Source organism: Rhincodon typus, chromosome 12 (assembly GCF_021869965.1).
Source record: "Rhincodon typus isolate 14 chromosome 12, sRhiTyp1.1, whole genome shotgun sequence".
Taxonomy (NCBI): Eukaryota; Metazoa; Chordata; class Chondrichthyes; order Orectolobiformes; family Rhincodontidae; genus Rhincodon; species Rhincodon typus.
This window is the reverse complement of record NC_063343.1, coordinates 35,489,794-35,517,461: the sequence shown is the minus strand read 5'-3', so window position 1 is coordinate 35,517,461 and position 27,668 is coordinate 35,489,794. Positions and strand designations below refer to the sequence as shown.

The 27,668-nt window shown below is 39.4% G+C and overlaps 1 protein-coding gene across 1 annotated transcript in view; it reads right to left on the bottom strand.

Annotated features, from left to right (window-relative positions):
- Positions 1-8,902: 8,902 nt before the first annotated feature.
- Positions 8,903-27,668, bottom strand: part of psd2 (pleckstrin and Sec7 domain containing 2) — a 125,872-nt gene continuing 107,106 nt past the window's right edge. Inside the window, exons 15-16 of the mRNA XM_048603837.1 lie at positions 19,786-19,929; positions 8,903-9,121 (exon numbers count right to left, since the gene is read on the bottom strand). Of these exons, the coding sequence (XP_048459794.1) occupies positions 8,903-9,121; positions 19,786-19,929 (363 nt within the window). The remainder of the gene's footprint in view (positions 9,122-19,785; positions 19,930-27,668) is intronic.

The window sequence follows — 27,668 nt, the reverse complement described above, 5'->3', positions numbered from 1 at the left end:
GTATGTGATGTGACTGAAAGTAATTATCCAACTATAACAGAGAAATTGCAGCAATCACTTGGTCTTGTGGGCCTCTGGGTACTGCCATTCTCTCAGATTTCTAATCATACTGTAAGATTTTTATGCCCAAGGAAGATTTGCTCACAATACAGCCATTCAGATTAACTATCAACTTGGAAGCACAGTAGGCAGTAGGAGTTGAGGAGATTCCTAATCAATGATCTGATGGAAATAAACTGTATGCAGACTAAAAATTGCATGCCCAAAGCAGTTTGGACTCCTTGAAGATTTGGTTGGCAGCTCACTGGATGGTTTGTTTGGATCAGCTTCATGATAATAGCATGGAGTTCAATCTCCAACCAGCCTGAGTGGGGGGGCGGATTCAGGTCGTGCCTCCTTTCCCTAACTGTGCTGAAAGTCATGGCATTTCAGGTTTTTGGGTGGAGAACTCAATCAAAAAAAGAATTCCGAGACTATATTATGCAATAGTTTCTATTTGATTTAAGTCAACTTCAAAATCAACAGCACACTTCTACTGGACTATTGTGTGATATTCATCAACCATAAACTGTCTTGGATATCTATGGGTCAATCAAAGTTATCCTATAGAATAGATACAAAACAGCAAATGATTAATCTACTATGAACCAGAATGAATCGTGAACGCTCATTTTAGAACAGAAACAAATGGTAGACTTAAACATTGATGATTAACGCTATTGCTTCAAAATATTACTTTAAGATAACAGACTAGATTTTCCTCAACAATATTACTCATTTTCAGGCAGCAGAAACAGGCACTGTGAGCATTTATATTCATTTTGTGCTTTCACATTGGAAATTGATGATTGGCAGTAGGAGCACGCACTCAAATATGAATGGACAATGATATTTACTTATATATAATAAGATGCTGAGATAGGAATTTCACTTATTGTACATGCCCAACAACTAACATTCGACTATTAACAGGTTTGCCTTAGGTCACTTCAAATCTTTGGAATTCTCTCGCCAATCTCTCTGACTTTCTATCACTTGCTCCTCCTATAAGGTACTTCATACAATCTGCTTCTTTGACCAAGCATTTAGTCATTTGTCCTAACATAAATGGACTTTATATCAGATTTTGCCATTCCAGAGAAGAGTCCTGTTATATACTACTGTGTTAAAAGTGTTATTGAAATGAAATTTATAGTTGACATTATTAATTTTGGAAAGACAATAGTAATTAAATTTTCTAATTGAGGTTATAAACTTGCATGGCCTCATACTTGAGCAATGTTGACCAATCAAATTGGCAGGTAAACATAAACACATTTATTTGACTTAAAATCATTCTTTTTAGCTTCCCTAAAATATATTAATTATTTATGTTTGAATGTCATACAAAGAATAATTCAAATCCTTCCATGAAAGCAGATGTTCCATTTCAATTACATTTTATTTCAGAGAAAATAGCTAAAGCACAAAATCCTTCAGATTGGCCAAAATACCACCCTATATAAAGATAATGGACTGCTGTTCTTTTTAATTTTAACAGCAATTGGTTGGACAAGATATATACACTTCCAAAATACGTAAGATACCGTTAACAAAAAGTGATGAAATACTCAAATAGATAAATCATCTAACAAGTGTGGGGACAAAATTGGATAGCTGAAAATAGATAACTCTCTGTCATTACAGTAAATATGAGGTGTACAAGCTAGGGGATTTGGATGCAGTGCTAGAAATGTTCAATGGTCTCACATGAGTGGTTAAGGTAATCAAATGTTTACGCATGTTCTTCCTATCTGTTTGTGGAATGTTCTCTTGAGGAAATGTAAATTGTCTGAATTAGAAAAATTGTAGGAAGCTCCCTCCTCAGTGCTATACATGTCCAACATGCTACATTTAGCAAGTAACCTGAAGGAATTTCAACCCTCCCATCTGCAGGTTTTGTGGACTTATTAGTCACTGGTAAGTTTATTGCATACCATTCTAAATAAATATGTCATATCTTATATTATGGGGGGAGGGGAAAGCTCTAAAAATAGCTTTACATAAAGTTACATTTGTTATTAATCCTTGTTTTGGCAAAGGTGATTTACAACTTGGAAAAATTCCAAAATGAAAATAAGAAATGGATGTCACGATGTACCAGAATTGATGCAAAAGAGTTAATGATCATTCTAAAGACCCAGAATAAATCATGATAACTCATTTCAGAATAGAAACAAATGGTAGATTTAAAAATTGCTGATTAATGTTATGACATCAAAATACACTTTAAGATAGTGGTCTAGATTTTCCACATCAATATTACTCATTTTCAGGCAGTAGAAACAGGCACTGCTACCGTTTACAGTAATTTCACAATGTCATAATGGAAATTAATGATTGGCAGTAAGAGCTTGCAATCAAATATGGATGGACAATGTTAAGATATAAATTACTTAGAGTCATAGAGCTGTACAGCATGGAATCAGACCCTTGGGTCCAACCTGTCCATGCCAACCAAATATCCTAAATAAATCTAGTTCCATTTGCCAGCATTTGGCCTATATCCCTCTAAACCCTTCCTATTCATATATTCATCCAGATGCCTTTTAATTGTTGTAATTGTATCAGCATCCACCACTTCCTCTGGCAACTCATTCCATACACACACCTCCCTCTGTGTGAAAAAGTTACCCCTCAGGTCCCTTTTGTATCTTTCTCCTTTCACCCTAAACCTATGCCCTCTCGTTTTGGATGCCCTCACCCTGCGGAAAGGACCTTGGCTATTCACTCTATCCATGCCCCTTATGATTTTATAAACTTCTATAAGGTGACCTCTCGGTCTCCAACACTCTAGGGAAAATAACCCCAGCCTTTTCAACCACTCCCGATAGCTCAAACCACCCCTCAACCCTGACAACATCCTTGTAAATCTTTTCTGAATCCTTTCAAGCTTTAGAACATCCTTCTTATAACAGAGAGACCAGAATTGCACTCAGTATTCCAAGTGTGCCTAACCAACATCCTGTACAACCACAACATGACCTCCCAACTCCTATACACAATGCACTGACCAATAAATGCAAGCATACTAGATGCCTTCTTCACTATTCTGTCTACCTGCAACTCTACTTTCAAGGAACTATGAACCTGTACTCCAAAGTCTCTTTGTTCAGCAACAGTCCCTAGGACCTTACCATTAAGTATATAAGTCCTACCTTGATGTGCCTTTCCAAAATGCAGCACCTCACATTTATCTAAATTAAACTCCATTTGCCATTCCTCAGTCCACTGGCCCATCTGATCAAGGTCCAGTTGTGCTCTGAGGAAACCTTCTTCACGGTTCACTTCACCCCCAATTTTAGTGTCAAATGCAAATGTATAAATGTTCACATCCAAATCATTTATATAAATGATGAACTGCAGTGGACCCAGCATCGATCCTTGTGGCACACCACTGGTCACAGGCCTCCAGCACCAGAAGAGTTCTGTATCTAAATGGCTAGTTCGCTTCCTGATATTGAGAATATAATTTCATTGTGTCTTACCGCTGTGTGGTCTTTGCTACATTAGTATTATTCTACTACTTTATATTCAGGATGTGGGCATCAATGGCAAGGCCTGAATTAATAGCCCCTCTACAGTCACCCTCAACGTATTGGATTCATCTAATGACATAGCTTTTACACCACGCCTGAGAGCTCTTAACAGTCAGCCACATCGATGTGTAAGAGCCAGACGAAATCAAGGTAGCAAACTTAATTTCTCAAATTCATTGGTAAATTTTTGCACTTTTAATGACAATCCGATAAGTGGACAGTCATCTTTAGTAGTAGTAACTTTTTACTTCTAGACTTCTTTTCACCTGTTTTAAGTTTAATGTCATGATTCTGGACCTGAAAGCTTTGAAAACTGTTGGTCCAAACAGAATGGAATTCCCCTCGATATGCAGGCAGTCTAAGGCTTAATCATATATAAAAGCTTTGTTTGAGGAACTTTGTCAAAATACATTCTAAAATATGTCGCCCAAAACTCATATGCACTAATTTGATCATGATTCAGAAAAAGAAAGTGTTGAGAGATATGTAGCAAGCAACTAGGTCTGTTCAGATTCTGGAAATTGTTCTTCACATTCTAATTTTCAATGTCCTTTTTTCACATCCTTTTGTTGTATATCATGAAGCTCAAAAGCAAGATAATATAAACAACAATGACAGAAAGAAGGTTCATCAAGATACTAAAGTAAATTCACACCTGCCATCCGAACTGGAGGTAAAAGATCCTTTGGCTTTCTTGAAAGAAAATAATTGAATTCCCCTACTGTCTTGACAACAATCTATCCTTCAACCAACTTCAGCAAAACAATTTAGTTAGTTATTTATCTCATTACTAGTTGTTAGTTCATGGGGATACAGTTTCCCATATTACAATAGTGACTACAGTTCAAAACACAATCATTGATCATGAACATTTTGGGTTGTATTGAGAATGTGAAAGATGTCATATAAATGCCAATTTTCTTTTTCTTATTATATTCTAAAAGAGTTATTGGTTGAATATTTTTTGTCCACCAGCTTTCCCTTTGGTATTTTTGTAAATAACATAGGTTACATTTTATATCAATATATACATGTAAAAATATATTTGATTATTTTGTTTGTCTGGAAGCTTATTTCATCCATAGTGGGGATTTGAAACATTTTCACTAGAAAAGTTTGAAACTCTCTTCCAAAAGTACCGACACTAGATAAACTACAAGGGTTCAAGAAGACAGTGCACCTTGCAAGGACAGTTTAAATGGACAACAAATGCGAAGCATAAGCACTGGGTTAAGTTCCCAAAAAGTGTAGTGAGGTTTGGAACTTGACAAGGTCCTGTCTACATCCGATTCAACGTCAATTGAGTTGGAAATGAGCTGGGAATGTCCTGTGCAGCTGCTGAGGAAGCAATCCTAATCGGCATTTAACTTTCTATTTAATCCTCCATTCAGGCTTCAACAGTTACTGCACTAGTTTCCCAAGTTCACTGATACAAGTTCACAGTGTGGAATGTTCAACTAATGAGACTGATATGCTGAAGAATGCCTTGAAAGAATGAAACTGTAAAGCATATTGTCAACCACAATGAAACATTTACATTTGCAAGATTAATTCTGAAAGGTTAAAGTCTCTACTTTAAGTATCAGTTTCAACTTTTATAAGTATTGTCAAGTAAAGGAGCTAAGTTGCAAATCGGGAAGCTTGAATGCAGTAATCACTGGATTATTCCCAATACCAAATACAAGAGTAGAAATAGGAGTATAAAACAGATGAACGGCTGACTCAAAAAATGGTGCGGGTGGATGAGATTTGGATCCCTGAGATATTAGGACAGGCTTTAGGGGTTTTGAAGTTTATGCAAGCTGGACAGGTTGCAACTAAACACAACTAGGAATAGTTTCCTGGATGGCAATTTGCAAATGCAATTGGAGAAGATTCAAAATATCTTGGCAGGGATGTGGGAACTGAAGACAAAAATCAGAGAGGAATACCAAGATGCACAGAATACTGAGGGAGACAGATAGCACAAGAATATGAAATAATACATTATAAATGTGCTCGAAAGTAAAGGAGAAAGTAGTAAAGTCTAAATCCAGGTTACTAAACATGCAAATCCATGAAGTAGGGTAACTAAGATTGGTGAGATATACATACACATTGCCATGTAGAACAATGGAGGAGAAATCACATGTATCCTCAGCTTCAATAGTCACAGTGCTAGAAAAATAGCAGGAAACTACATTGGGATGACTTCTCCATGGCTTGGCATTGCTGAACAAATTTCCACAGATAGCTTAGGAACGGGGACAGAAGCCCATTGACCAGTGTTGAACATCTAATCAAGGGGTCTTAAACAAAGTGATTTGAATTTTATGGATGGTGCATGGGAGTTTCAGAGGCTGAGCAGTACAAATGAGGTAACTGCAGAACAGGAGGAGATTGTTATCTGAAACTGACAGACATTAATGTTGCACAGACTTTGCAAACAAGAAAGTTCAGCATCACTATCAGAAGGGAATATGTTTTAAAGGGATTGGTGTGGAAATCAGAAACTAAAAGACTTTCCCCCAGGGCTGCTGTACTGACCCTTTTCGGGTTGAAGACTCCAGTGGATATGAGTGCCGCACACTTAGAGTTCATCTCCCTTATCTCCTCCAGTCAGGATGTTAACTACTAGTCTCTTTTCAGAATCCCTCTTTGCTTTTCTTATTTGCTTTGCCACCTTCCTTCTGAACCTTCTATATTCAGCCTAGTTCTCAGTCGTATTTTCTAATGGACACGCTTTTTCATTTTTATTTCAATTTCTATTTCCCTTTGCATTCTCTTTGCCAACAATGAAGCTAACAAATTTCAGTTCTGGAGGCAGGTGGGCACTAACAATATGTTACCATACCATGGACAGTTGCCACCAATGTTAATAGAAGGATGTTCTTTGAACACCTAAACTTTGGTGGGATCTATTGATCTACATCTATTGATCTCAGAAGTTATAATTTTATTTCACCTGGAAGCATTGTCTGTTTATACAGGATTACAGTTTTAATGTATGATCAAACCAGGACAGAATAAAAAAGTAGAAAATGCTAGGACTATAGTTACACGTAAGTGTTTTTCAATTCACTTTAATTCAGAATAGCAATTATTATTACATACACACCTGAATAACATAGACCTACCACACTGAAAGTGAAAGAAATGTCAAAGCATGTGCCACATTACTGGACTGACACAAAATACTGAGATGAACAAGATTGATTTACTAAAATAAATATCCTTACAAAATTTTGAAAGCATTATTGAATACGGTAGAAAGAAAACACTACTGTCATATAGTAACTGACACCTCTGACACAATGATTAAAATATATCCCTAATTTAGCTTCTTGTCACCAAGATTCATTTTCCTTTTGTCGTGAATGCAGAGAACTTTTGGAATTGTTGTAACCAGAATGCATCCATTAATGTCAGCACTTCCACTACAGCCAAACTGTCATGTTTTCCGTTGCGCTTTAATGGTCACTACATGGTCCGAATCTGAAAATATATTTTTCTTGCATTAACACAATTTATAATACTTCTGTTTTGATGTTTTACTATGTGGAGCTGTTGACCTGTTGTGAGAACAATGTATGGGAAAATCTTATAGAAAGTGTGTTCCTTAAACGTGACCTTTTCAGAAAAAGAACAAATTTCAGTTCTTTGTAAAGCTATTTGTAACATGTTTGAGCTCTAAAAGACAAGATATTTTGCAAGTCTGAATAAAATGTGCCAGAATAGGAAAAGGATAAGACAATTTACATTGGATGTATGCAACCGTCAATGCAATCCAGCAAGCATTTCTCAGGTGTCTTAAGACAAGCATTTCACAAAATGAAATAAAAAGCAAATGTCATTTTCCAACTACATATCGTTTTGTTTATTTTGTGTGTGTACTGTTTGTAACAAAGATCTTTTACTATTTTGTACTTTTGTAACAAATGTGAATACAATATTGTAATAATGATCCCAGTACTAGAGAAGCTATACTTTCATTGTTACTGTGATAAAAATACTGGCACAAATTTGATTAATACCACAATCACACACATTATATTGCACATAAATAAAATCAGTTGGTAGCAGAAACTTCATTACAGATGAAGTATTCTCTTTGATGCCAGATATCAAGATTTGTTTTTAAAAGAGGCAATATGTATACCTTCTTACGATTGAGTCTAGTATTCTGAACAACATCCGAGTAAACCATCTTCTTAGAAGGAAAAATCAAGAAGTATACTTAGTTATCCAAACTGCATTTAACAATGTTCACAAAACCATACACAAAATTATACTTGCGTAGGCATCAACATTTCTGTACAATTTAACAACAGTCAAATGATGCCTCAAAGCTTATGCCTTTCCTCAATAATTTAAGCACCTAGTAGCTCAGGCATTTAATGAATAAACATATTAATATGCAATATTAGACATTCAATATGAGAGATTAAAAATAACAAGTTGCAGCAGTAATGAGAAAAGCTAGCTCTTCCTTTCCTCATAAACATTAACGGATATCAGCATGCAAACTATCATGTATACATAACATCAATCATAATGACAAGTAATCTAGGAACTCAGCTCTTATTTTAACATTTATTTATATTACACACTGTGGATATTTATAAACAACATTTTAAAAACACATTTTTATAAAACTATTTCCTGATTTTCCAGGAGATTAAAACTGTTAAGCCCTATAATACAGTGTAGCTTTAAAATGACTGACAGTAACGCTACAAAAGACTGTCGGCCATTTAATGTCTCACTGTAATAAAAAATACTTTTGAAAAGTAACAGTAAATATTAAAAAAAACTGCAGGGAGCGTTTGCTTTTAAAGTGATCGTAAGTGGAGACTGATATTCAAACATAGTAACCAATGAAATTTGCTAAATTTAACAAGAAAAAGGGTTTCATGGAAAAATAAATACACTTGACCAATAAAACTATATGAATCAACAGCTTGGATGGATTTTGAGTCCATGTACCTTCCAGTAAGGAAGGAATACATGAAAACGTGCAACAACGAGACTGGTGTGGCTCTGTACAAATAAAATGAAGCATAAAAGAGGAGATTTTAACTTGATAGATTTATAGTATTTATCAACTCGTTTGAAAAAGAAAATTAGGTGTAAATAAGAAGAGCAGAAAAGAAAATTAGAGAACTTGAGGGAATATTAATGGAAAAGACAGAGTACAGATGAAACTTTAAAAATAAATTACGAGTAAATCATAAATACTGTGCTCAATACATTGCTAAATCCCAAAGGTGATGACTTTATGAACTTATCCATGGTTTAATCTGTACAACAGTAATTGAATTTGTAAATTCATATAACCACATGTTTCATTGCTTGGGATAACATTTCTGTTCAAAAATGTTCTTTTCCATTTTGCCATTTAGAGAATAATGTCCTTGGTTCAGCGAAGGACTAGACTGAGTCTTCCTTAAGGAATTTTCATCATTTTCAAAGCTGAAGATAATTGCCTCAATTTTTTCCAGATCATCAGTTCCTGCCTTTAGTTTTGCCTTCAGTAGGTTAATATATGCTTCATATCTGCTTTTCTGTGGAGGGAAATTATCACTCAAGAGTAAGTTTACTATAGAGGGGAGAGTCCTCCTTCTAATTAAATCCCAAATAACAGAGAATCATTCATACAATTTATGAAGTCTTGACTTAAAAGCTGAAAAAGCAAAAACTATCTTCACGAAATTTGTTGATTATTACAATAGTTTAACAACTAAAATAGAATGATACGATACGCCAACTTTAGATTTTTCCCTGCAAATTGTATCAATTGTATAAATATTATCATTATGACCAGTTCTTGAAAAGATTTTTTTACTTATTTATTTAAAATTACCATGTTATTTCTTGTATAGCTTGAACAGAACAATATAGTTATGTCAAATGTAAAAAAAAGTTATTTTCCTTATTGAGTTCAATTTGCTTCTGCACGTGTATTTCCATCTGTCGAAGTTCATTTCACTGTTACTTGTCAGTTCTACTCACATTAAGTTCATCAATCATTTGTTGGGATATGTAAAAATCCCGTACTGACATTTGGCAGTTTGAAATGATCTATGCTACCTTGATGGAGTATTGCATGCCCAGAAAGGTACATAAAAATTGATAGCTTATTTGCTAAAAAAAGAAATATAACTGGGTGATGAATTAAGGACATGTTCAGCACCATTCCATTTTGTAGAGTTACACAGGTTCAATAAATCTATATATTATTAAGAACAGTGGGTTGAATCTTACTTACTTGGCTAAGTGCTAGTTTTGTTGAGTTTTTTGGAGGGATTCCTGTTGCGAGGCCTAGTGAGATTTGTCATATCATAGTATACTCACCTTATTAACTACCCACTCTGACCCTATAGTTCCTCATGTCCGATTCTAGGCCTGTCTTACCAAGCGTGTCTTCTAGTGTAATTCATCATTCAGTGGATATTTGCTAAAAGACTGGCATCCTTTGTGCATGTGCCCTCTTTAAAAGGCTGCTGTGCACCCGGACAAGTTGCCTTTCATCGGCAATGTAATGACACAGCATCCCAGAAGACACACTGCCAACGGCACATAGCCAGCATGGCTGGCATTCACTTGCACACCCTAGTCGTTTTGTAACCAAGAGGCCACACAATTTATCAGTTTGCAGTTACACTGGGTGTGAGTACTCTTTCTAAATGACTGCTACTCTGTCCCCAGTCCCCAGTGGACACCTATAACTGGTCATTATATAGTAGATGAACATCGCATACAGGCAAGCAATTGGACAATTCTAAAGGTGAGCTTTTATTTACAGCCATGAAAGTAGAGTACAAACAAAATGAAATGCTGGCATGATAACCAACAGCTACTTTACATTCCAGGGTAGTCTGCTACACCCAGCTCTCAGCTAACGGAAATATGTATTTATCTATCAACCTGTCGGCCTTGTTGCACCTGATGTAACTGAGGTCTGTCATGGACAAGGAGAGCTTCCTCCTTCCCAAAGTCCTTGTTCTCTAGCAGATCCCCCATTAGCCTTCTTTCCTACAAGGGTAACAGTTTCAACTCCTTCAATGCATGCTCATAACTGAACTTTCACATCCCTGGTGCAATTCTTGTAAGTCGCTTCTGTAATCTCTCCAATGTTATCCCATCCTTTCTATAATGTGGCAGAATTGTACTCAATATTCAAGCTGAGGTCTAATAAGTATCATGTACATATTCATCATCATCTTCTTCCTTTTGTAATCTATGCCCCATTACTTAGTGTTCTCTCCATCTGTCCAGCCACCTACAACAAACACTGTGAATGTTGGAGAAACTGAACAAATCTGACAGCATCTGTGGAGAAAGAAACACGTTTAAAGTTTCGAGTCCAGTATGGCTGCTCTTGTTCTGAAGAAGTATCACTCAACTTGAAATATTAAATCTGCTTCTCCATCCACAGACGCTGCCAGACCTCCTGAGTTTCTCCAGAATTCACTGTATTTGTTTCGGAACTCCAGCATCCACAATATTTTGCCTTTAGTCACCTTCAATGATCTGTATACAGATACACACAGGTCCTTCTGCTCATACATGCTGCTTTAGAATTAGACCACCTACTTTATATTGTTTTTCAATGTTCTTCCTACCAAAATCCATCACCTCACATTTCCCTTGATTGAAACGTATCTGTTACGTATCTGCCCACTGCACTAAATTGGAGAGATATAGTAGGAACTGCAGATGCTGGAGAATCTGAGATAACAATGTGTAGAGCTGGATGAACACAGCAGGCCAAGCAGCATCAGAGGAGCAGGAAGGCTGACGTTTCGGGCCTAGACCCTTTTTCAGAAACCTTCTTCAGAAATGGGGGAGGAGAAGGGGGTTCTGAAATAAATAGGGAGAGAGGGGGAGGCAAATAGAAGATGGATAGAGGAGAAGATAGGTGGAGAGGAGACAGACAGGTCAAAGAGGCGGGGATGGAGCCAGTAGGGGTGAGTTTAGGTGGGGAGGTAGGGAGGAGATAGGTCAGTCCAGGGAGGATGGACAGGTCAAGGGGGCGGGATGAGGTTAGTAGGTAGGAGATGGGGGTGCGGCTTGAGGTGGGAGGAGGGGATAGGTGGGAGGAAGGACAGGTTACGGAGGCGGGGACGTGCTGGGCTGGTTTTGGGATGCGGTAGGGGGAGGGGAGATTTTGAAGCTTGTGAAGTCCACATTGATACCATTGGGCTGCAGGGTTCCCAAGCGGAATATGAGTTGCTGTTCCTGCAACCTTCGGGTAACATTGTTGTGGCACTGCAGGAGGACCAGGATGGACATGTCGTCTGAGGAATGGGAGGGGGAGTTGAAATAGTTCGCGACTGGGAGGTGCAGTTGTTTAGTGCGAACCGAGCGTAGGTGTTCTGCAAAGTGGTCCCCAAGCCTCCGCTTGGTTTCCCCGATGTAGAGGAGGCCACAACAGGAACAGCGGATGCAGTATACCACATTGGCAGATGTGCAGGTGAACATCTGCTTGATGTGGAAAGTCTTCTTGGGGCCTGGGATGGAGGTGAGGAGGGAGGTGTAGGGGCAGGGGTAGCACTTCCTGCGGTTGCAGGGAAAAGTGCCGGGTGAGGTGGGGCTGGAGGGGAGTGTGGAGCGTACAAGGGAGTCATGGAGACGGTGGTCCCTCTGGAAAGCAGATAAGGGTGGGGAGGGAAAAATGTCTTTGGTGGTGGTCAGATTGCAGACGGCAGAAATGTCGGAGGATGATGCGTTGGATCTGGAGGTTGGTGGGGTGGTACGTGAGGACGACCTCGACCGTGTCTCCCGCATTTCCCGCAACTCATCCCTCACACCCCGTCCCCGCAATAACAACCAAAACAGAATCCCCCTCATCCTCACGTTCCACCCCACCAACCTCCGGATCCAACGCATCATCCTCCGACACTTCAGCCATCTGCAATCCGACCCCACCACCAAAGACATTTTTCCCTCCCCGCCCTTATCTGCTTTCTGGAGGGACCACTCTCTCTGTGACTCCCTTGTCCTCTCCACACTCCCCTCCAGCCCCACCTCATCCGGCACTTTTCCCTGCAACTGCAGGAAGTGCTACCCCTGCCCCTACACCTCCCCCCTCACCCTCATCCCCGGCCCCGAGAAGACTTTCCACATCAAGCAGATGTTCACCTGCACATCTGCTAATGTGGTATACTGCATCCGCTGTTCCTGTTGTGGCCTCCTCTACATCGGGGAAACCAAGAGGAGGCTTGGGGACCGCTTTGCAGAACATCTACGCTCGGTTCGCACTAAACAACTGCACCTCCCAGTCGCGAACTATTTCAACTCCCCCTCCCATTCCGCAGACGACATGTCCATCCTGGGCCTCCTGCAGTGCCACAACAATGCTACCCGAAGGTTGCAGGAACAGCAACTCATATTCCGCTTGGGAACCCTGCAGCCCAATGGTATCAATGTGGACTTCACAAGCTTCAAAATCTCCCCTCCCCCTACTGCATCCCAAAACCAGCCCAGCATGTCCCCGCCTCCCTAACCTGTCCTTCCTCCCACCTATCCCCTCCTCCTACCTCAAGCCCCACCCCCATCTCCTACCTACTAACCTCATCCAGCCCCCTTGACCTGTCCATCCTCCCTGGACTGACCTATCTCCTCCCTACCTCCCCACCTACACTCACCTTTACTGGCTCCATCCCCGCCTCTTTGACCTGTCTGTCTCCTCTCCACCTATCTTCTCTTCTATCCATCTTCTATTCACCTCCCCCTCTCTCACTATTTATTTCAGAACCCCCTTCCCCTCCCCCATTTCTGAAGAAGGGTCTAGGCTCAAACATCAGTCTTCCTGCTCCTCTGATTGTGCTTGGCCTGCTGTGTTCATCCAGCTCTACACCTTGTTATATCACTAAATTGGATATGTCTTTTTGGAATTCTATACTGTCTTCTTCACAGTTTACAATTCTTCCAAGTTTCCTGTTTTCTCAAAACTTTGAAATTGTCTCCTGCACACCAAGATCTAGATCATTAATATTTATCAGGAGAAGCAAGAGTCCAGATACTAACACCTGGGGAACTCCACCACAAACTTCCCTCCAGCCTGTAAAATATCCTTTGACCGTTAATCTCTATTTCCTATTATTCTGCCAAAGTTGCATCCATGCTGCTACTACTGCCCTTTTACACAAAGTAAAAAAAAGTAACATTCCCATAGTCCTACCGGACCATAGAACTGCTGTCTCATGAGTGAGACAACTAGTGGTGGGTTACCATACCTCAGCAGAGAGAAGTCCTGCATGGTAACTCAGCTGGTGCAGGAACTGAACCCACATTGGTTGCATCACAAACTAGCCATCCAGCCAGCTGAGCTAAACACTTCTGGTAACTGGAATCTCTGCTGGGAAAAGAATTTCAGGAGAGATTTGCAATTTCTTGATTGTCTTCTTTACTAACTCCTTAGGACTGTAAAAAGAAATACTTATTCCAGAAAGAGTTGCCAGTAAACTATTAGCACAGAGGCTTCCTAATTTTTTTCAAAACCAGTTTTACCAGTAAGTAAGGCAATAAACTCCATTTCTTATCTCCTTGAAAGCTCTGTGTGGCTGTTTTCTCCAAAGTCATTTGACTTTTCTGTAAACAGCAGATGGCTTACAGTATAAATTGAACTGCTAATCTCACTCCTTGACCCTGTTAACACAAAAAATGTCTAAGCCATTTCATACTTTCTGATTTTTCCACATAGTCCTTAAATATAAATGTGTATTCCCAGCCTATCACAGAATGTCCTCATATTGGTCTTGATGGTCTGATAGTTCTGTTCTAAAGCCCCTTGTGACTGTGGATGGTAAGCTGAGAACTATGGTTGTGGTATACCCTGACTACTCATAACTTTTTGAAAACTGTTAGACATAAAATCGATGCCTTCATCTGACTGAACCTCAGCTAGTGATCTATATCAGGTGAAGAACAGTGTCAGCCTCTCCAGTACTACCTTGGCAGAAATGGTTCCCAAGGGAATGGCCCCTAGGAACTGGCCACATCCAGAATAGTAATGTTGATACTGTGGCTCCGTTTTGTTTCTGACATGGGTTCCACAGAGTCTACCAATACCCTATTACCAACACCCTGAAAACTGGTACAGGAATGAAAGGCGCTGGTTTTATTGCAGGAAAAAGGGTTTCCCAGACCTGGTATGTTTTACAAAACTGCACCATGTCTTTGTGGAGGTATGATCATTAAAGATGCTAGCCTGTTTGGGTATCCCTTGCCTGCCAAGCCATGGGAATTTCACAAGCTAGCTTCAATACCTCCCAAAGGTAGTGAAATCACACAGTCGTCTGGTGAGCCACCATCCACTCTGCAGTCGTAAGACTGAGGACTTCTTCACTTCTTTCACAGAGCCCTGTTATGTACGCAGCAGGACTCCAAAAATCCATCTGCTTCAGCTTTAGTTTGAGAGGCCAGGGCCAATTAATTGAATTCAGGGTCGGCTTGCTGTAAGTTCAGCCAGGGAAGACCTACTTATCATTTCCCTCTGGTCATCCATAAAGCAGAGTCACCTGTCTGTGGCACCACTTTGGCATCTGATGATGGAACTTGTTTAACCATTGATCACATCACCACATGGGAAAGAAATATAAATGCCGTAACCTTTTCCTGTTCCTGCTTTGTTCTCCTTGTCTTCACTTGGCCTTTCTGAGATTACTGGGGAAGCTAAAACTGTTCGCCCCCAACAAAGCACTTCTCAGGTATAGGATGACTCAGTAGACAGAAAAGCTTTGGACAATCCCCAGAGTTATTGGCCCAGACATTAGTGGCATTCCATGGAGTCCATACCCCATACATAGGTATGGTTATATATTCCCTGCTAAAATCATTTAATACAACCTCAGCATTTTATGCACTCTCTGGTAGAAAAATCATGCCTTCCCTGTGCAAAAAGGTTTGGGTGATGCTTGTGTCCCACTCTCGGGGATCTTGATCACTTCCCCAACACTCGCTTGAGTGGCTTTACCTAGCTTTAAGGTCACAGACAGGGCAAAAGCTTTTCCTGCCATGTTCTTGGTCCCTGCACTGACATCATACACTACAGACAGCACCAGCGGCATGGTGGCTCAGTGGTTAGCACCACCGCCTCACAGCTGCAGGGACCTAGGTCTGATTCCACCCTTGGCCAACTGTCTGTGTGGCCTTTGCAAATTCTCCCTGTGTCTGCATGGGTTTCCTCTGGTGCTCCAGTTTCCTCCCATAGTCCAAAGATGTGCGGGTCAGGTAGATTGGCTATGCTGAATTCCATGCCATAGTATCCAGGGATGTGCTGGCTAGATAGATCAGCCATGGGAAATAGGGTAGAGGGGTGGGATGCACTTTGGAGTGTTGGTGTAGACTCAATGGGCTAAATGGCCTGCTTCCACACAATAGGGATTCTATGATTCTACCCCAATGAATCCTATCATTACTTCTAGCAATTAGCCAAACAATTTCCCATTTTGTTCCAAAGGTAGTAGCTAGGCTTAGGTGCAGCACTCCCACCAATTCTGCCTTGCGAAGAGAATCATTCTTGAGCCCAGCTGTCCCTTCTCTCCCCTGGCTGTTTGCATTCCTTTTGAACCTTCCACAATCTATCCTTCTCATGTTTGTGAAGGCAATAGAAAAATGTTTCCCTTGGGATAAGGACTTGTGGACAAGCTCATAACCATCAGCCACCTTGTCTGCTTGTCTGACAGCTAGAACCTTTTGGTTGATTGCATGGGTTCTTATTGATGTAGGGTGTGAACTTTTAACTCCTTTAAGGAGAAATATCCCTCTGAAATTCTCATACTTTGGAGTCTACTGTAAGTGGTTGCATTGAATGATTAGAGCTCAGTTCCTTTATCGTCTCAAACTCCATGAAGGTCTGCCCAGGCTGCTTCCCAAGGCTTTAAAATTTCTACCTGTAAGCCTCAGAGACCAACTCATAGATACTGAGGAGAGCCTTTTTTGTCTGAGGCCTCCCCAGACAGCATGGCATCAACTTTATGAGTTTTGCCAGTTAACCCGCATGTGGGTAGTGTATCTATTCTACTCCTTGGTTCCAAGTTTATTTTGTAGCAGAGGTGAGGTTAGCATTATCAGAAATTGGACTTAACTGATGCAACTTCAGTACAGCCAGTAAATCCTTAAGAAAGCGGGGAGAAGTGGCCTGCTTGAAAGTAGTGCAGAACATTTTTGTACAAACAAATAAAGTGGAACAAGGACTCCGAGAGCACCTAGATTTTGTGATGTAGCTAGAGGCTCTGGTATAGATGATAGACAAGCGAGATCACTTTAAGGGCATAAAGTCGTCTTGGCAAAACTTGCGGTAACAATGAGAAGACATGATTCTTTTGAGCAATTCAAGTGAAACTATTCCCCAAAACATACTGTGGGTTTGGCCTCCTACACATTACTCTCCGGCTCCCTCTCTGGCAAGCAATTCTGTATTTCTTGTTGCTCCCCTTCTTCCTCTATTGTAAAGTTAGTCCTTACCAAACACCCATGACCGTCAAAAAATGCAGCCAAGCAGTATTAAAATCTTCTTCCCAGTAATTAGTTAATTTTTCATAGAAAGTAGGACATAAACACAGAAAAAAAATTGACCAGAAGCTTAAAATCTCAAACCAGCAATTAACTCATGTTGACCTATTTAAATAGCATTGAAGGGTTTTGATTAGTGGCACAAATTGAGTGAATTTATTGTGCAGTGAGTTTTACTCTGGGACAATATCAATATCAAGAAAGAGTTTACAATAAGCAGCGCACCCTAATTTAAACACATTTATCCATTATTTTGAAAAGTTTTGATACGTTCTCTGGATATCCAGGGAACAGTCAGCTCCAATATATTGGGTGGGAGACATAATGAAGATGCATGCACTGCAGACTGTATTGAGTTTTTAAGCACCCATTTTGAATATGAAAGAAGTTGGGATAGAAACTTCTAGATCCAAGTCTGCTGTCTATGAAACATTTACTAATTAAGTGATAAAGTGTACATACTGCATGTGCCTTGAGGCCAGTGCTTTTTCTGCTCTTATAGACTATTACATTGTGCCAAACAGTCTGTACTATGAGAACAAAGAACTTTTAGGAATATCACCATTTAGTGAATTACATTCTACTATAACTACTCAGTAGATAAATGAGACAAAATTGTTGGGTGTTTTTAACATTCTCTCAGGCAGCTTATTAAGACATCTATAGATAACAAATTGACTACAACCACAGATATTCCCTGTGGTGGTTGGTCTAGAAGTGCTGTGATACTGGGTTGACTGTGGGTTTCCTGGTAGTAAATGCACTGGGGAGAAAATGCAGGGGCAATACTTTGTCCCAACAAATTTAATGTTGTAGTATGTAGTCATGTGTGGCTACTGTAGATATTGCTGGAAGCAGAATAACAGTGCACTATTACTGCAATTCAACAGCTCTGAATATGTTTTTCTTCATTCTCTTGCTTGACACTTTGGACAGGATTTTGGATAGGCTGCAGGACCCAGAGACCAAACCAGTCTCCAGATTGTTTTTGTTGCAAATTCAGAAAAAAAAAATTCTACATTAAAGGAATTGTTACCATCAAGACATAATCTTGCTCCTCTTTAACCCCTTGTTGACAATGAGAACATTATAGATAGATTGGAATGGGATTAGAAAGCATAAAATACATGTTCTTGTTTTCATACTGGTGCTTCTAATGAACTTGGTTCTTGTGATCTTAAGACAATAAGATATAGGAGCAGAATAAGGCCATTCAGCCCATTGAGTCTACTCTGCCATTCAATCACGGCCGATATGTTTCTCAGACCCACTCTCCCGCTTTCTCCCCATAAATTCTGATCCCCTTACTAATCAAGAACCTTTCTATCTCTATCCTAACCATATTCAGTGCCTTGACCTCCATTGTCTTCCGTGGCAGTGAGTTCCAAAGATTCACCATCCTCTGGATGAGGAAATTCCTTCTCATCTCAGTACTGAGCTCTCTCATGTTCTTTGAGTGAGAATGCATTGAATGGAGACAACCATAACAGGACAATAATAAATTTTAATTTATCATTAACCTCAGTCCTGGCACTGAAAGCTGTAGATCAACAGAATTTTCTAGTCTTGATCACTAAAATGATTTCCACGTAAGGTATAAATGCCCAGAAGAGATGACTCATGGCAGGGTTAGTCTGCAGTCCATAAGAGTGTTGAATTTTGCAACTTAAATCAAATAGAATCAGTACAGAACAAATATAAATATGTATTACTGTATATGATGTTACAGAATAGAACTTCTACAAATAATGATCTGGTCACACAAGCTTTAACATGAGTAAAATGATGCATGATGCTACTAAGACAATGGGAGAATGAATTCAAGCTTGATCATGAAAGGTTTTCATTCAACACTGTTAATAGTTTGATTCTTGTGTAAATTATCTTCAAACTGAAAATTTTCACAAACAAAATGATCCATAGTAATACAGCTTACTATCTATTGGTATTTTCATACTGTGAAAATAGGACCAGAATTTAAGTATAAAAAGGTTCATTTCATACTTAGCTTCTCCAGACAAGAAGCAATGCTTGAGAAAGTAGTGGTCAGGAAATCATAAGATTCATGGTATGATTTGCTATCTATGAAAGTAAACGGTAAAAATAGATACTGAAGTCTCACAATCTCTTCAGTTGCTCTCTAGCAAATTTGCTTCTTTGATGGGGCTCCATGAACCCCTGGAGGGTGGTAAATCCATAAGGATAATGGGGAAACCCTTCAACTGGTTTGGACATGGCAGTGATAGTGTCCTGCATTGCTTGTGGCCCTGTTAATGGGAAACCATGATCGAGGAATCAGCCATTTGACGTCAAAAGGCATGGTGTTTTTTAATTACATTGGGGAAAAATTCTTCTGATGAAATTATAAACATGTTCTTTTCAAATGTATTTACAATGTTGTTACAAATAGAAACCAAAAAGCTACTTCCTCAATCATCTTACATCATGGCTATCATGCAGCTTTAACAATATGCGCATGTAAACTGATAATAGCATTTAAGTGAACATGCTCCACATTCAACTGGCACAAACATAAACTTTCAAAAATGTAATATGATACCATTGAACACGTGAAGTCAAGCAAAGTGGCTTGACTGCCATGTCTCTCTTGCAGCAACAGCCTATTCTAGTTGCACATTCTAGTAATTCACTATTACATATCTGTATGTACCTTTCTTTAGCACTAAATATCAAAAAGCATACTCACCTCAAATAACAAATAATGTTCTTTAAGTCTGAATTCCTCTGCATCTTTAGATTTGACATTCTTCTCTGGGGGGTGAGTACTGTGTTCTGCTAATTCAGTTGTAATTTGTCTCCACTTGGTCTCATGAGACTTCAGCTGCTCCTCCTTTATTCCACATAGTATACATAAGTTAATTTTATAATTCAATACATCACTTAAAAATACAGGACATTTAGTGTTTTATAAATGTTGTTGATTTATCATTGATTAAAGGATTTTACAAGCACATCTCTGTGTGATAATTTTTTTGAAAACCATTACACAAAAAGAAGCTCACATTAAACATTGGAATTCATAAAACATGCCTCTAAGATTATACAAAAGCGTATATGGCAAATTATTATTGATCCATATTTTCCAGTCAGTGGTGAAAGGACAACACTCGCTATTGACCTTGAAGAAAGGTGCCCACAAAAATCGAACAGGTTCTGTGAAATTGATTTGCTTTTTTTACGATGCACCTTTAATTCAGGCACCATCTAGAGGACATCTGTAGCATGAGGAATAGGCAAGTCATCAACAGAAATTGCTGGAAAAGCTCAGCATGTCTGACAGCATCTGTGAAGAAAATATCAAAGTTAACGTTTCGGATCTGGTGACCCCTCCTCAGAACACTGGACCCGAAATGTTAATTCCGATTTTTTTCTTCACAGATGCTGTCAGGCCTGCTGAGCTTTTCCAGCACCTTCTGTTTTTGTTCCTGATTTACAACATCCACAATTCTTTCGGTTTTTATTAAGCAAGTCATCAAGTAGTCTAAGCAATAAAATTGAACAATTATCACGAACAGCAAACCAGGAAGTAAGAAGCACTAATCATCATGCTATTTAATTATTTTACACAGAGTAAAGTATTATTTGAGACATGCACATTAGATTAAAGTAAAAGTTAAAACATCATTAATAAACATAAGAGAAAATAAAAATTAAGAAAAAAATTAAGTTTTAATGATGAAATGAAATGACTGTCCAGGCTTTTAAAACCAATTATCCAGAACCAGATAGGTAAGTCAGCTGTAGTTAAAACTTAGAATGCTATCAAAAACTTAATTGTACCTCAGCAACAAGCCTAACCATTTAATTTACTTTTGCAGCAAGAATGGCGTGTAACATGTTGAAGTTCTCATCAGATTTTGGATTCTATGCTGTTTGTACCTGTAAAAAACAATTCAATAGCATACCCTGAGGAGGAACAGGGTATTAGCTATAAGAATTTAAGAAATAGTAGTGGAAGTAGACCATTGAGACTGCTCTGCCTTTCAAAGCGATTATGCCTGATCTTCAAGTTCAACTCCACTTTTCTGCCATTCCTCATATTGCTAAGCTACCTGAGAAGAAATAATTCATCTACTTTAGCTTTAAATATGTTCAACCTCTGAATGAAAGAATTTCTTCCAATCTCACTTCTAAATGATTGTTTAACTTAACCTGAGACTGCAACTCTGTCTTCTGTATATTGCAGTCAGGGAAAACAAATCTACATCTACCCTATTAAGCCCTCTCAGAACCTTAAATGTTTCAATGTGATCTCCTCTCATTCTTCTAAACTTCTAAGACTACAGACCCAATTTATTGAATCTCTCACTACAGGATAACCCTCTAATTCCAGGCATCAATCGAGCGTTCCTTTGCTATACTGCTTCCACTGCAAGTATATCCTTCCTTAAAGATGGAGACCAAAACTTCCCACAATATTCCACCAATATCTCTGTACAAGTGCAGTTAGAACAACAGCAAAGAACAATACAGCACAGGAACAGACCCTTCGGCCCTCCAAGCCTGCACTGCCGCATTTTGCCCTTCCATACTAAAACGGTCTTCACTTACAGGATCCATATCCCTCTACTCCCTTTCTATTCATGTATTCTTCCAAGTGCTTCTTGAATGCTGCTATAGAGTCTGCTTCTACCACCTCATCTGGAACAAGTTCCAGGCACTCACCAACCTTTGTGCAAAAAACTTGCCTCGCACATCTCTTTTAAACCTCCCCCACTTGCACCTTGAGCCTGTGTCCCCTAGTAATTGAATTCTCCACCCTGGGAAAAAGCCTCATACTTTCATTTGTACCTATGTCATTCACAATCTTATAAACTTCTATTAGGTCGCTCCTCAACCTCCTGTGTTCCAGTGAAAACAAACCCAGTCTATCTAATCATTCTTCATAGCCAAAATCCCGCATATAAGGCAACATCCTGGTAAACCTTTTCTGTGCCCTCTCCAAAGCATCCACATCCTTCTGGTAGTGTAGTGACTAGAACTGTATGCAGTATTCCAAGCATGGCTAAATAAAGTTCTATAAAGCCCGCAGCATACTTGTCTATCCTTATATTCGACCCCCCTTCCAATGATGGAAAGCAGGCTATTTGCCTTTTTTACTACCTTAATTACCTGAGCTGCCACCATCGGTGATCTGTGGACCTGCGAACCTAGATCCCTCTGTATATCAATACTTCTAAGGGTTCTGCCATTCACTGTATAATTTCCACCTGTGCTTGACCTTCCTAGATGCATCACCTCACATTTGTCCAGATTAAACTCCATCTGCCATTTTTCTGCTCATGCTCATAACTGATCTATAACCTGCTGTATCCTTCGACAATCCTCTTCACTATCCACAACTCCAACAATCTTTGTATCATCCCTAAGCTTACTAATTAGACCAGCTATGTTTTCGTCCAAACCATTTATGTAGACCAAAAACAGCATAGGTCCCAGCACCACTGCTCACAATCTTCCATTTCAAAAAGCATCCTTCCATCCTTCCACTGCTACCTTCTGTCTCCTATGACAAAGCCAGACCAAGTTCTGTATTCATCTTGCCAGCTCACCCCTGATACCATGCGACTTAACCTTTTGTACCAGTCTGCCATGAGGGACCTTGCCAAAGGCTTTACTGAAGTCCATGTAGACAACATCAATCTCTTTTCCATCATCATCTTTGTGAACTCCTCAAAAAAATCAGTCCAGATAGTGAGGCACAACCTCCCCCAAACAAAACCATGCTGCCTATCACTAACAAATCCATCTATTTCTAAATGTCGACTCAAAGATAGTAGGAACTGCAGATGCTGGAGAATCCGAGACAACAAGGTGCAGGGCTGGATGAACACAGCAGGCCAAGCAGCATCATAGGAGCAGAGAGGCTGACGTTTCGGGCCTAGACCCTTCATCAGAAAAGCTAATATTTCTAAATGTGTATAGATTTTGTCCCTGAGAATCTTTTCTAATGATTTCCCTACCACCAACTTGAGACTCACAGGTCTCTAATTTCCAGGATTATCCCTGCCACCCTTCTTAAACAATGGGACAACATTGGTTATTCTCCAGTCGTCTGGGACCTCACCTGTGGCCAAAGGGGATACAAAGATGTCTGTCAATGCTCCAGCATTTTATTTTCTTGCCTTCCTCAATATTCTGGGATAGATCCCATCAGGACCCGGGGACTTATCCACCTTAATACTTTTTAAGACAGACGACACCTCTCCTTTTTTAATAGCAACTTGGCTTAGAAACTCTACATTCCCTTCCCTGAGATCATCCTCCACCAATTCCTTTGGTGAATTCTAACTCATTTAAAACCTCACCTACCTCTTCTGGCTCCACACATAGATTTTCTCCTTTGTCCTTGAGTGGCCAACCCCTGCTACCCTCTTGTCTTTTTACATATTAATAAACAGCCTCGGGATTCTCCTTAATCCTGTTTGCTAAAAAGTTTTCATGACCCTTTTTAGTCTTCTAATTCCTTGTTTAATTTCTTTCCTACTTACCTTACATACTTCAAAGTCTTCATCAGTTCTCATCCTCCTAGACTTTATGTATGCTTCCTTTTTCTTTCTAACCAAGGTCATAACATCCCTGGTCATCCAAGGTTCATGTAAATTGCCATACCTACCTTTCATTCTCGTAGGAATGTGCTGAACTCTTATTAACTGCCGTTTGATATACTCTCACACGTCCGATGTAGATTTACCCTCAAACATCCTCCTCCAGTCAAAATTCTCCAGTTCCTGCCTAATATTATTGTTGTTTGCCTTCCCCTAATTTAACACCTTCACTGTTGTTCTCCCTATCCATGAGTATCTTAAAACTCATGGTATTATGTTGAGATGAGATTCTACTCAGAGCACCCACAGAAATGTGAAGCCAGTTTTTAAATAGTGCTGTACTGGCAGAGGAAGGCAAACCGTGCCCCCTTTTCACAAGAGTCAGCAGCTGAATTTCGAAAAGTAATGGTCCAGAATCACAGACAGCCACTAAATAACATCATAACACCATAAGATATAGGAGCAAATTTAAGCTGTTTGGCATATTGAGTCTGTTTCAATCATGGCTCTCAACCCCATTTTCCTGCCTCCTCTCTACAACCTTTGATCCCCATAAGTACTTAAGCTAAGTGTGATGTTGATGTGCTGGGAAGGCAGGGTGCCAGATGGTTAGGGTGCCAGATGGGTAAAGTGCATGATGCCAGTTAAGTAGAGTGCCAGATGAGTAGGATGTAGGGTTACAGGGATATGATGTCAAGTGAGTATGAAAACACAGAACTGGCGTGAATTTTGGCTATTTTTTTGCTTCCTTCCCTATAACATATTGGGACAGTGATGGAAAACACTCAAAGGCTCTTCTGGCATCATAGTCTTTTCATGATGCCACCGAGAATAATATTTTCAAAACAGCTTTATGCCACAGAAATAATCCAGTAATTCAATCCTCTTCACATAGATCTGAATTTCAAAATGTTTTTGTTTAAATTTGAACGGCTTTTTAACACAAGTCTGCTCATATTTATTTGAATTTATAAATATTTTGTTCATCACATGCGTATGATTTTGTAAAGATGGATTTTTCAATCACATTTTCAACTTTTTTTAACAGGTAATGCAACAGCTTGAAGCGGAAACCTATAAGACAGAAACATATCTTTTCTATTCACTGTAGTCAGTCAAGTTTGTCAGTTTTCAAAGCTTCTGTGAGTATTCTCTTTACCGCTCCACATGCTCTGAATCTTAAGAATTAGTTGGCTGATGCTACAGGGATTCATTAGAGGTTACTTCATAGAGAAACTCTCTGGGATTCCAACAAAGTTTTAATTGGGCTGTTGTGTAATTAAGTGGGCAACTTTGGTCAAGGCTAGCGACAAGTGCCTTTGCTTCATCACTGATTGCAAAATGCCGGTCATTGCTTTCCAATTTTCACATGCAGGTCATACTGTAAGCATTTCTATGTGATTAGTTGGAAAGATCACGCCACAAAGCAAACTTGCCACATAACTAACCTTCACGCGGCATACTTTCATTTACTCATAAGATGAAATGCAGAACTTGGCTGTCACTCATCAATGTGCTTTCCAAACTTCTAGCATCTCAACACTACCTCTCTGCTTGCAAGACAAAGCAGTGCATATATTAAGACCACTCAGTCAATTGAACATGCCATGTTTGACTTAGTGTGGCCTGAAGACATTGAGGGAGTCGGCCAGAGTTATCCTAAGGCTTAGTGCCAAAAGCAGCACTTTTTTCTTATTCTTAATCCACTCAGTCACTTTGTCACGCAGAAGCACATGAAAATAACACATTTAGCTGTGAAAGCTCTTCAGAAAGTGTATTTCTGCCAGGATTCCCACTAAGCTCATTTTAAAGAAAAGTATTTTTAACCCAAAGTGAAACCTGCTGACTCCACCATATTGTGAAACTGCAGTTGTCCATAATCAGATCATCTAACTGCAGAATCCACAAACACAACCCTAAATCCATATTCAGTAGAAGATCCATACTTTACCTTTCCTCAGCTAATAAAAATCATAGTGCCCTCCAGGTCATAATGATGAAAGAAATGCCACCAAAAATACAACCACTTCAAACCAATGTTATCAACCAATCCGTCCAAAATTCCATATCAAAGACAACTAATCACATTTGTACATCCCCTTGGAGCCTGATATCTCTGCACCTTTGCTTGGTTTTGTTGCAGTGCTACTCTATAAAATAGTTGGTGGAAGGCTGCTGTGGAGGAATTGGAAGACAGACTTGAAGGATGAATTCAAACACCTCTGACCTTAGAAGTTCCAGCTTGAACTTCATCACCTTGGCATGGGAGGGCATCAGTCTGGATTGGCTGATAAACAGACAACACCAAGGTTGGATTGACAGTGGTGGGAGAATAAATGCTGTCATTCTGAATTTGAATATCAGGCTAATGTTCTGTGGATCCGCTGTTACTGCCCTAGGAGCACACTTCAGGAATCGTGGTAATCTACTGGAGGATAGATCACCAGACTGCTGTAAAACCTTATAAGCCCCTTTCAGTGTTAGTACCCATAGTGATGGGGGAAACAATCTGAGATTGCATGACAGGAAGGTATGCTGATATGATAGCAAGCAAGGATTGCAGAACATTAGTTTCAGCTTCCACTGCAGGACTCTGGCTTATAATTTCTGTTTACAGGCTGCAGAATATAGACATGATTTTGAAAGGGTGAATTGGCAAACCCGAGCTGTGCCCATGTCAGAGCTGTCTCTTCTATTCAGCAAGGCAGTGGTAGAATCTATCATGGCTGCTGCGTACCTTTGCTGCTCGAACAAGCAGGCAGCTTAGATAACTGAAGCATTCAGCATCATTAATTGTTGCTGAGGCTACTGTCTGTTCAATTTGAGTGCCAAGCTAATTTCCTGCCCAGTCAGGGCATTTTCATTTAAGAATAGTATCGCATGACTGACACAGTTGAGGAGTGGGACTCTAATTTATTTGGCTGTCATGTTCACATTTCCCTTCTGAAATTTTGACTAACATGTGCAGATCCAGACTTCATTCTAGCCACTGAAAGATATGCAGTAAACAACACAGTATCATGATCTTGGATCTCTGATGGAGCCATTTTATAAGACCTCTGTCCAAGTATCTGAATCAATGCTGTTTATGTTTATATATTACTCAATAAATATCCTGGAGGATGCATGGGTTTTATTGTATTCATGCTCTGCTACTCATGACTACCTCAGCGATAGTTGTATTTGAGGTTAAGAGAGTAGCCCAAATCTCCTAGTAGGTATTTGCATAATCTGTTCTGTCTCTGCAACGGATGAAGGTAGGTAGCTTCTTTTGCATATTGATCTGTCCTCTACCCTGGATTTATTTCTCTTTTCTCATTTTCCAACGAACACACACAGAGAAGTATCCCAATTATACTGTTTATTTTAAAAATATATCTTGCAGACACCCAAAAGAATGTGACATAATTTGTCCAAAAGCAAAACGAAAAACTTAAAACACCAAATTCTGCTAATTAAGCTAAAGAAAATTGCTGCTTCTAATGATCTTGTCAATTAATAGTCATTCAGCCTTTAAATGCTGACTTCATATAAACTTAGAATACAAATGCATCATCCCCCATTCTATGTAGGACAGTGTACTATAAAAATCACAATAAATTAAGTATTTGGTAACACACGAACTTCCAAAATCCATTTACTAATTTCTCATCTGCTTTTGATAAAAGCTTCGATGTCTCACGTTAAGATAAATTTTTGGTTTGCTTGCAGTGGAGATTCATCAGGTGTGATCTCATACATTTTCCAAAGAACACCATTAACACAGCATACATTCAATTCCACTGTCATCAGTGATGACAAACAAGGACATTTATTGTTAAATGACCACATCCAGATGAAAGATAAGAAAACTAGCTATCGTTCAGATATTCAAATTAGTTCCGATTCAGGTCAGTTCCAATAATGTCAGAAAAAGACCATTCAATCCCTTAACTTCGGTTGTGGGTAAAGTGTTGGAATGGATTATAAGAGATAGGATTTATAATCATCTAGAAAGGAATAATTTGATTAGGGAGAGTCA